At 35.6% G+C, this 12,119-nt stretch overlaps 1 protein-coding gene across 3 annotated transcripts in view; it reads right to left on the reverse strand.

The window, feature by feature from the left end:
• Positions 1 to 314: 314 nt before the first annotated feature.
• NCK1 (NCK adaptor protein 1) overlaps positions 315 to 12,119 on the reverse strand; it is an 84,072-nt gene continuing 72,267 nt past the window's right edge. For all 3 annotated transcript variants that reach the window (XM_082840071.1, XM_082840072.1, XM_082840070.1), the window contains 2 exons: positions 4,240 to 4,952; positions 315 to 2,211 (listed from right to left, as the gene is read on the reverse strand). In XM_082840071.1, the coding sequence (XP_082696197.1) occupies positions 2,017 to 2,211; positions 4,240 to 4,952 (908 nt within the window). In that variant the 3' untranslated portion in view covers positions 315 to 2,016. The remainder of the gene's footprint in view (positions 2,212 to 4,239; positions 4,953 to 12,119) is intronic.

Below are 12,119 nucleotides of genomic sequence, written 5' to 3' on the forward strand. Positions count from 1 at the left end.
CCTTAACATCAGCTCTGCAGGGTTTGCTATAAATAGCTCATGTCTGTGATACAAAGTAGTAATTGAGTTGCTCCTCTCCTTTTTTTTTAAACAAATAATCCATTTTTTAAATAAGGAAGACTGGGGGGTGGGGACCACAAAGAGGTGGAAAATAAAAAGAAAGCATCATCAAATGTTTGTTTAAGATTAAGAAGATGTTTGCTACCTAGTCATTTTACAACTACTTTAAAACTATTTTCCTCAATTTATATTCGAGTGATTTTACAGCAAAAAAGGTAAGAATACATGACTTTTGTTTCCATTAAACTTGCCTACTAATAATCATCTTAATAAACAAAGGGGGCTGAGAAAGATAATGAAATATGAACTAAAAGGCTTTAAAAGCAGATGTAATGAAGACAGAAAATTGTACAATGTCTGTATTTGCTAACTCCTATTGCTTAGTGAGAGAAGTCAGGGCTGCCACCCAGTGGCAATGTAAGTCTTTAAATGATTTGAAGATTTAGAGAATTAAAAAAACATTTAAAATAAAACAAATTAAAAAAAACCAAAATCAAAAACCTCATGAATTAGACAACTTCAATTTTAGAATCAGTAATTCTGGTGTCTTAAATGTCTGTTCATAACATATTAAAGAATGGAAACATTCATTTGCGTAGGCAGCATTGGGGAAATTTTTTAAAATCTCATGACTTTCTACTATTTACTAAGTTATGTGCTTTTAGTAAGTATTTTCTATTAAAATATTGAAAGTACTTTGCTTAAGTTAAATCTCCAGAATTTATAGTGGGGGGAAAAGCTGTGACCATAAAGTATAACTGGTTTTCTTCTGTGATGTATAGAAATAGATTAAATACGCTACAGTAGCCTCTCATCCATACACCCAAACTTCTGCTTGATAAACAAAAACTTAATAGAAGCATCTGAAAATATAAGATTCTAAAAGTAATTTTCCGTTACCATTAGCACATCACATCTTTTCCTCAGGTATACATCAATTTTAGTGTCCCAGTCAATAAAATTCAAAGCTGAAAGAAGAAAATGAGAATAGTAGAAATACTATGCCTGATAATTATTGATTTTTTTTTTTGGTGGGGTTGGGGAGAACCAAGTATCTCATTGCCTCTTACTTCTTCAAACTTTGGCCATAGCTTTTTTCACATTGACACAGATATAACATATTCAAAAATAAGATGCTTCGGTAAAATAACACTAGGGGAAAAAAATAACACTAGAGCATCCATTTACAGTTTGAAAAGCTAAATATCTCAGAGACTGTTTTGTTCTCTTGAATAACCAGATGAGAGAGAAGCACCAAAAAAAAACAAAAAAAAACTTAGGAATTTACAGATTTTTGTTTCCAACAGTTGTAAATTTAAATTGTACAAGGTATGTTTTCTAACCTATGTCCCATATGTTTTGCTTTACACTGAAAACAAACGAATTTTGGAAAATAATGACAGACACAACATACTTGATATTTACAATGGCTTGTGACAAATATAATACCTGAAAATAATTTCTAATTTTCCATTTATTATTGCTATTTAGTCACAGAAAAGATTAACAACTCTCCAAGAAATTTATTTTAGCATATGCCATATATTGATATAATTGATATAATAATTTTATATGAAGAGAACCATTGCAGAAGTAACTAAGGTGGTGCCCTTACAAGGAAATAAAGGAAAGGCAATAAAGAAATTCTTCCATATAAAGACTTTCGATTTGCATCATTTTTTCAAAATATAAAACCTTAATATTAGAAGCGAAGAGAAAAAGAGCAAAAAAAAAAAATAAAACAGAAGACCAAGGATAAGGAATTGCTCTATGCAGATGTTTGGCATATGTAGTATATATGTATGAACTGAGTTATAATAAAAATACTTATGTATTATAGTCAATTTTCATATAGTTAGAAACAGCAATTTCCAATCAAGCATGACTGGACTGATATTTTCTCAGTCTTCACATGACGAATTACAACTGTATAGCAGTCACTTCTGGTCAGCAGTATCATGATAAATGCTTGATAAGATACAATTTTTCTCCTTGTTCACTTGTAAAAATTGGTGCCTTTTTGTAATGTTCTACAAGTTCTTCCATGGTGCTGAATTTACGCTGCCCAATGCAGTAGACAGTCTCTTTTAGTTGGACTTTAAAATGCTTGTTTTTCCCTTGTGCTTTTAGTGATACTGAAAAATCATTTGGCTAAAAGAGAAAAAAATTTTGAAAGACATCTATTAGCATTTTTATATTAAACTAATAACAGCTAAAATGTGAGCACTTTAAGTACTAGGCACAATACTAAATTATTTACATGAATTATCTCCTTTATGCCTCAAAACAAACCCATTTTACAGATGAAAAAAAAATCAAGGCTGAAGAGAAGCTGAGTTGCCTAAGATCATCCATCTAGTTAACAAAAGAGCCAGGATTCAAATCGAAGCAGCCAGACTCTTAAGTCTCTTAACTATTATGCTCTACCTAACACCAGGGCAAATCCTTTAGTTTAACATCTGAAGCATAAAAACTATCTTCTCTCCATTCAAACTACTGGAGAAACATAGGAGAAAATCCAAGACATCCACCCTTTTCAATTAGTAGCTAACAGTAGCTGTCTTACAGAGTAAATACTCTGAAATCTCAAAGATGAAGGACACAAAAATGAGAACTAATTTAAACTCTAATAAGAGATCATAAACTCAAATGCCTATAAGGGGCAAAAAAGAAATGTAAACAATGGCCAGGGTGGCTATATAGGGGGAAACAACAGTACATGGCCAATCTAAAGGAGGTGGCCACTTAACTGCCAATTGTTGCCTTGTAGGAATACGGCTCAACATTGATAGGCCTTCCAATTTTAAAAGGGAAATCTGATGTCTAAATTCTTATACTAAATCTCCCAATATTTAAAAACTGACAATGAATTCAAATGTTTAAAAACACTGTGCAGGTCAAATGAAATACGCCTATTTGAGACCTCTACTTTAAAAATTCGACTACTAAAAGTAATGGTATATTTTGGATAATATCTATGCTTAATTACCCACAAGAAAATACACAGTATTTTGCAATCAAGTTTTAGGTTTTTTTTTTTTTAACCTTACAGTCTTCTGAATAGTCTATATCAACCTCTTATACAGTTACTGCCAAAGTTTCAAACAGTGGGTTTCTTGGAAACATCTTATGGTTATTTACCACCCACTCCAGGGTCACTCCCTTCTAATCCTTCTGCCCACTGCTTGTCCTAGAAAGTAGGGCCAGGTCAGGCACCTAACAGAAAACAAATCCCACCACTCTTCCCTATCATAAATCACCTTCTCCTTCTGAGGGGTTATGTACAGGCCCCCATTTCCTGAACTTCACATCAGGCAGTTCAATTAATTTCAATCTCGCCCTCTCATCTTTCCCACCCCTCACCCCTTAAACACACACACACACCACTCAAACAGATAGGTCTTCTTTCTTTCTTTCAACCTTCTATACAATCATACATTAATTTTTGTACAAATACATATACACAAAAAAAGCCAATACTACTCATGGAAAAGTAGTGATATCCTTTATCAAGGAAAAATAAAGGCCATTTTTAAGGGAAATGAGTATTGTCAAATTCTAAAATCCTAGATAGTACCCAAAAGAGCCCACAAAACTATTTTCTTATTCAATTTTTATGGTTTTACAGTTTTATTGTTTTACTAGTATTGGAACAGAATTTATCTTTTATTGCAAATGCACTTCAAATACAGAGTGCATGTTCAAATGGGTTTCTGAGGTATGTAATAGTGTATTCCAATGTCCAAACAAGCAATTTATTAAAAAAGCAAATATCAATTTTTTAAATTCAGGGATTTCCTTTATTGTAAGGATGACAGTGTATCCATTATGCAATTTAAGAAATGTTTTCCCAGTTTAGTCTACTGCATTGTTCTACTCTCAGTGAAGAAACCAGTGTTCAATTTTCTCCATTTTTCAGTTTAATGCAAAAGAAAATATTTCAGGAAGGCAAAACCAACAGAACTAGGACAAGGCTTTTAAATAATCCAGGGTAGGGCTATATATTACTAAAAATAAATACACTTGGAAAGAACACTGACTTTCACTAAGAAACTTTACATATTTTAACAAATATACTACCTGGTTAATTTTAGGGAAGCCACTTAACTTCTCTAATCTTCTATTTATTTTTTTAATACTCAGAGTTCTATTTCCATTTACCTTTGAAAACCAACTTACCGAAGATTCACTATCACGAATGAGGAAATCACCTTCATGCCCTCTTTCATTTAATGCCATTTCTGCTTGGTGCCTGGTGACTTTCCCATAATACCATGGATTGCCAGCAAACTTTCCAGTGAGTGAAGGCCTAATGTAATCACACTGTGGAGGCGATGGTTCCAAACCTGAGGTTAATGGATTATTCTGCATAATGGTAACATAGTTTTTCGGCACCAGACCAACCATTCCATTGATCTTCCTGCATTTCCACCACTCAGGGTCATTTTCAGGTTTTTCAATAACATCCATTACATCGCCTTTCTCAAAATTAAGTTCTTCATCATTGGACGAGCTGAATGGGTAAAGAGCCTGTACCACATGTAACACTTGCCCAGTATTTAGGTTACTGACGACTGCTGCTAATTTCTCTGACAAAGAACCCACATGGTCACCCAAAGGACTGTCGCCTTCCTCAGTCACATAGTTTGAAGGGAACCATCCAACATGTCCATTGTAGCTACCCCGCCACCACCCATCACTGCATTTCTCCATGACGATCACCTTTGTCCCTTTTATCAATGACAATTCATCCTCTCTCTCTGCCATGTAGTTAAATTTTACATAAGCAGGCATGTTGAGGTCATACAGACGTTCCCCTGGGTCAACAAAGCTATCATCAGCAGGAGATGCAGAATCTGGCACACTAGGTTTTCTTTTCACTTTTCCAATACCTGTTTAAATAAAAAAGGGTAATGAGAATATAAAATAATGATAATCAAAAACACCAATTTATTCATTATTAAGAAAGTATCTTCAATTCTGTAATTCCTTCAAGCCTTTTAACTAAGATAACAAATTCCGTCCTTCCTTCCTTTTTCCCTCCCTCTCACTCTTTCTCTTTCTTTCTTTACATCCTCACGACTTATAAAGGCTCCAGCAAACCCGTATTCTTCTTGTCTTACTTTATTAACTGAGATTCTATTAACTTGCTGTATAGAAATAAAATAGTAACTTAAATCACAATTTTACATGCAATATAAAATTGTAGTTAAGTCTAGGTAATCCTCCCATTTGCTTTCTTAGTTCCCAAGACCCAGGTTGCTCTATTTATTTTACCTCATGTTTATTTTAAAATAATATATCCACAGCAGCAGAGACTTTTGCTGACTTTGTTCATGGATATAATCCCAAGAATCTCATACAGTGCTCAGTACACAGGAGATGCTTAATATATATTTGTTAAAAGAATGAAAAAAATAACCAAATGGTACTATCATCACAAATGTATGCTACAGCAACTTTAGTCAGGCATTTTCACCGCTGCTCACTTGAAAACTAAGGCATTCCTAGGTAAAATTTCTCAAATACTTTCTCACTATCTCAAAATTCTTTCTCATTACCCTTACTCTTTTTCTTCTCCCAAGTTCCCAACCTCTGATCCTTCTGGGTTCTTAATACCTACCATCTTTCCTGCCTCTTTTTGGGACTCTTGACCATCCTTGTTCCCCTCCCAGTCACTCCCTTCTATTGTCTAAAAACATATTTAGATCGCTTTTATTCCAAAATAAAGTTACTTCAACTCTGCTATTGTTCTTTAACTACATCATTCTTTATAAAACTGTCTTCCCTTTTTCCTTCAACTTTTTCACCACTCACTCACTCCTAACGCCTTATAATCTGGTTCTCTATCTCCACCAAAACTACTCAATTAAAACTGTCATCTCTTCACTGCCAAATTAGTCCCTTTTAGAGCCCTCGGTCTTTTCAAACTCTCTATACAGCAACCAAGATCACAGATAACTCTGTACAACATTTTCTCCTTCTTTAATTTCCCTGAGAGTCTCCTGTTTTCCCTACTGACCTGTTTAAATATTCTTGTGTTCCTCTGTCTGGGTTCCTCTAAACCTTGTTATAAAATTGGATTGTACTTGCTTACTTGTCCATCTAATAAGAGTGAGTTTCCTGGGGGCAGTAAGCTGGATCTTATTACCTTGTATCTCCAGCACTTAGCAGTAACTATACTAGTAGCAGGAACAAAGTGAATGTTTGCTGAAAGAACAAGTGAATGATTCCTTTGTTGAAAGTGTTTCCCAAGATGCCATGCTTGGACTTAGCCTCTGCTTCAAGGAAATCATACACTTTCACTTTCTATAACTTCTGTATAGAAGGTTCCAAGGTCTCTTTGTAGCTCTAAGCTGGAATTCAAGCATTACAATTCCAAATGTCACTAGACATCTACAGAATGAATGTACCATCAGCACCTCAAATACAACCTCCATGTCCAAATAAAAATAACCTCTCCAAGATCCATAAATCAACTAACTCCCTCCCTCCCAATTTCCTTCCTTCTGGTTAATGATGTATCATCATCATGAAAAATTCATACATCAGGGATTTCTGGCACAGCAGGGAACTCTAGGGTTCCATCCCTCCAAAAGAGTAATTAATGAGCTGGTGAATACCGTCAAAATCAACTTTTGCGGAACTCCAGAATCTAGTAAAAAACTTATAAAAACTAGCTAAGCTTAGGGAATAAAGAAGCTGCTGCTTTGTAGTAAGAGAGCACTGTAGCATTTTAAGCTGCCTGCCTAATATCTCTTAAATCCCAAATCAGTGGTGGCTGTGAGGATAGCAAACTGAACTCCTAATGCCAGACAGAACAATACAGATCTTATTCACAAAGAATTGTAATTGTGCGTTTCAACCTATCTGGAAGCTACCTGAAGGACCGGCACAATGACTTGCCTTGGTTTCACCTGACTTGGAGCATTCCCAGGGCTAGGATGTTTTCTGCTGAAATCATTTAATTGATGCAGCAGACTGGTAGAAGAAACAACAACTAGGATAAGAAACAGATAAAAAATCCTAGGAAGGAAAAGTTTGAGTAAGGACACAAATGGGGTAATAAGGGCTTTGAAAAGCCCCTGTGTATACCAGAAAATCAAGAAAGCCACACACATAGCCAGAACCGGCACTTGTTCAGCAAAGGCCTGAGAAGACCCTGAGCTTTCACCTATTGCTGACCTTCAAGCTCTGAAGAAGCAGTAAGTAAAGGCTAAGGAAGAGTTGCAAATGGCCTGGCTAAGTGTTGAAAGAGGTTTTTTTTTTCTTTTTCTTTTGGTTTCACGTGTTTAAGAAAACTCTTTCAAAACACTGGCTAACAACTAAGCAAAAGAACACAGATGTGTGTGATCACACAATGACACAGACTTTATAAAAAGAGTTTAGAAAAGTCACTAAACAAGCAAACAAAACAACCACAATAAGGAGCAACAACAAACCCTAAGGACAAGGTAGAATCTGATGCTGAAAGAAAAAAGTATCAATCAAGAATTCCATGTCCATATATACACTATGAAACGTAAAATAGACAGCTAGTGGGAAGCAGCCACATAGCAGAGGGAGATCAGTTCGGTGCCTTGTGACCACCTAGAGGGGTGGGATAGGGAGGGTGGGAGGGATGGAGACGCAAGAGGGACGAGATATGGGGACATATGTATATGTATAACTGATTCACTTTGTTATAAAGCAGAAACCAACACACCATTGTAAAGCAATTATACTCTAATAAAGTTAAAAAAAAAAAAAAGAATTCCATGTCCAGCAAAAGTGTCCTTTAAAACTGAAGAAGTTAAGATACTCCCAAGGTAAACAAAAACTGAAGGAGTTTGTCACACTACACCTGTACTACAAAAAACGCTAAAGAGAGTCCTCCAGGCTGAGATGAAAGGTCACTAAAGTCATATGAAGAACAGTGGTAAAGGTGGCTACACTGTAAATATAAAAACCAGTTACATTTTTAGCTTGTAAGTCCTCTTTTATTCTTATATGATTTAAGATGCAAATATATAAAACGGTAATTTCAAATCTAGGTTAATGGGCACACAATGTATAAAGACAAAACTATAAAAGAGCAGACTTTTGTATACTATTGAAGCTAAATTTGCATTACTTCAAACTTGATTGTTAAAAAGTTAAGATGCTAATTGTAATCCACAGGGTAATCGCTAAGAAAAAAACTAAACACACTGAAAAAGAAATGAGAACAAAACAAAATGTGCATCATAAAAAAATCAATTATATGCAAACAAAGCAACTGAGAAAGGATTAATCCCCAAAATATACAAGCAGCTCATGCAGCTCAATATCAAAAAAACAACCCAATCCAAAAATGGGCAGAAGACCTAAATGGACATTTCTCCGAAGACGACATACAGATGGCCAACAAACACACAAAAAGATGCTCAACATCACTAATCACTAGAGAAATGCAAATCAAAACCACAATGAGGTATCACCTCACACCGGTCAGAACAGCCATCATCAAAAAAATCTGCAAACAATAAATGCTGAAGAGGGTGTGGAGAAAAGGGAATCCTCCTGCACTGTTGGTAGGAGTGTAAATTGATACAGCCACTATGGAAAACAGTATGGAGGTTCCTTAAAAAACTAAAAATAGAACTACCATATGACCCAGCCAGACCACTACTGGGCATATACCCTGAGAAAACCATAACTCAAAAAGATACATGCACCACAATGTTCATTGCAGCTCTATTTACCATAGCTAGGACATGGAAGTAACCTAAATGTCCATCAACAGATGAATGGATAAAGATGATATCACTCATATATACAAATGGAATATTACTCAGCCATAAAAAGGAACGAAATTGAGTTATTTGTAATGAGGTGGATGGACTCTGTCTGTCATACAGAGTGAAGTAAGTCAGAAAGAGAAAAACAAATACCATATGCTAATGCACTTACATGGAATCTAAAAAAAGTGGTACTGATGAACCTAGTGGCAGGCAGGGCAGGAATAAAGACGCAGATGTAGAGAATGGACTTGAGGACACAGCAGGGGAAGTGGAAGCTGGGATAAAGTTAGAAAGTAGCACTGACATATATACACGACCAAATGTAAAATGGATGGCTAGTGGGAAGCTGCTGCATAGCAGAGGAAGATCAGCTTGATGCTTTGTGATGACCTAAGGGGTGGGATAGGGAGGGTGGGAGGGAGGCTCAAGACAGAGGGGATATGAGGATATATGTATACATACAGCTGATTCACTTTGTTGTACAGCAGAAACTAACACAACATTGTAAAGCAGTTATACTTCAATTAAGATATGAAAAAAAATCAATTATAAAAGGTAGTAATAAAAGAATTGAGGGGAAAAAAGGTATAAGACATATAGAAAAAACGAACAGCAAAGTATCAGAGGGCCTTTCCTACCAGTAATTTCTTGAAATGTTGGACTAAAAGGTAAAGATTGGCAGAATGAATTAAAAAAACATGATCCAACACTATGCTATCTATAAGACACTAACTTCAGATCCAAAGATGCAAACAGGTTTGAAAGTGAAAGGATCCAAAAAGACATTCCATGAAAATGGTAACAAAAGACTTTAAGACAAAAATCATTACAGGAGACAAAGGACATTATATGTTGATAACAAGTCAATCCATGAAGAAGATTTAACAATTATAGATATATACACACCTAACAACAGAGCGGCAAGACATATAATAAAGCAAAAACTAACAGAATTAAAGGGATAAATTGACAGTTCTATGATATAGTTGGAGATTTCAATACCTCACTTTCAATAATGGATAGAACAAAAGACGACGAAACTGAAATCATATAAAATATCTTCTCTGACCACAGTGGAATGAAATTCAGAATCAATAACAGAAAGGAAAATGGGAAAATTTACAAATATGTGGAAATTAATCAACACACCCAAACCACTAGTAGGTCAAAGAAAAAATTACAGGTGAGATTAGAAAATACATTGAGATAAATGAAAATGAAAACACAACATACTAAAACCTATAGGCTATGGCAAAAGCAGTGCTCACAGGGAAATTTATAGCTGTACCAGCTTACATTAAAAAAGAAAATCAATCTCAAATCAATAACCTAACTTTACTCCTTAAAGAACTAAAAAAAGATCAAGCAGAAGCTAGCAGAAGGAAGGAAATAATAAAGATTAGAGCAGAGGTAAATATAAAGAGTACAGAAAAACAACAAAGAAGCAATGAAACCTTTGAAAATATCAAAACTGACAAATCTTTAGCGAGACTGACCAAGAAAAAAAAGAGAAAAGACTTAAATTACTAAAATCAGAACTGAAGTGGGGACATTACTAGAAACCTTACAGAAATAAAAGAATACTACAAACTATATGCCAATAAATTAGAAAACCTACATGAAAAGAAAAAATTGCTAGAAACACACAAACTACCAAAAATGACTCAAGAAGAAACAGAAAATGTGGATAGACTGAAGAGACTGAATCAGTAATCAACACTTCTCAACAAATAAAAGCCCAGAACCAGATAACTTGACTTCTGAATTCTACCAAACATTTTTCTCTCAAACTTCTACCAAAAGAGAAGGAAACATTTCATAACTCATTCCATGAGGCCAGCATTACCTAGATACCAAAGACATAAAGATATCACAAGAAAACTACTGACCAATATCCTTTCCTGTGTGAATATAGATATAAATATACTCAACAGTCAATTTTTGTTATTCATGGTGGTTCTGTTCTATAAGGTGACCATGAATACTTAATTAGCATACTGAACCACTGCTCTAGGGGATACTCTGTTCACAACATTTTTGTTATGTGTGTTTCTCTTTAAAGACACTTTATTTAATATAAATTGTTGACTCACTGACACTGAACTCATGGCCAACAACGCTATAAACTCATGCCTGAATGAAGCTTACCTAGCACACATATTTTTTCCATAAAGCAAATCAAAGCTTTCTTACACTTAGGAACACTAGACAATACTTTAGCACTATGCTTGGGCACCATTTTAAACAGTAAAATCACACACACACACACACACACACACACACACACACACACACACACACACGGCATTAAACTGCAAAAAGGACACTGATTTTCAGTATGAGAGCTGAAATGAGAGGTCACCTTGTTTGACCTCTGCTAGCAACTCAAATTTTTTGCCCTTGGCAAATGTCCACAAAAGTACTGCAAGTAGCAATTTGGGATTTTCATGATAAAAGTGATAAAACACCCTTTCATGATAAAAATGGTCAGCAAACTAGGAACAGAAGGGAATTTCCTCAACAAAATAAAGGGCATTTATGAAAAAACCATGGTTACCATCACACTCAGTAGTGAAAGACAGAAAGCTTTTCCCCTAAGATCAAGAACAAGCCATAAATGCCCTCTTTCACCACTTCTATTCAACACTGTACGAGAGGTGCTAGCCAGAGCAATTAGGCAAGATAAAGAAATAAGAGATAGCCAAACTGGAAAGGAAGAAGTAAAATAATCTTTATTCACAGATGACATGATCTTATATAGAAAATCCTAAAGAATTCACACACAAAAAAGCTAGAACCAATAACTTAGCAAAGTTGAAAGATACAAAAACACAAAAAAATCAGTGTATTTCTACATACTAGCAATGAATAATCTGAAAAGGAAATTTTTTTTTCCTGTGCTCTTAACCCCCCAAACCTTATTGGGCTCCTTCCTCCCTTCCTTCCTTCCATTCATTCATTCATTCAGGCTGGCTGCGTTGGGTCTTCATTGATGCGCACAGGCTTTCTCTAGTTGTGGCAAGCGGGGCTACTCTTCATTGTGCATGGGCTTCTCATTGTGGTGGCTTCTCTTTGTTGCAGAACACAGGCTCTAGGCACACAGGCTTCAGTAGTCGTGGCTCGTAGGCTCAGGAGTTGTGGCTCGCAGGCTCTTGAGCGTAGGTTCAGTAGCCATGACACACAGGCTTAGTTGCTCCGCAGCATGTGGGATCTTCCCAGACCAGGGCTCGAATCCGTGTCCCCTGCACTGGCAGGTGGATTCTTAACCACTGTGCCACCAGGGAAGTCACAGGAAAT

This window comes from Leucopleurus acutus, assembly GCF_964270905.1.
Source record: "Leucopleurus acutus genome assembly, chromosome: 5".
Lineage (NCBI taxonomy): Eukaryota > Metazoa > Chordata > Mammalia > Artiodactyla > Delphinidae > Leucopleurus > Leucopleurus acutus.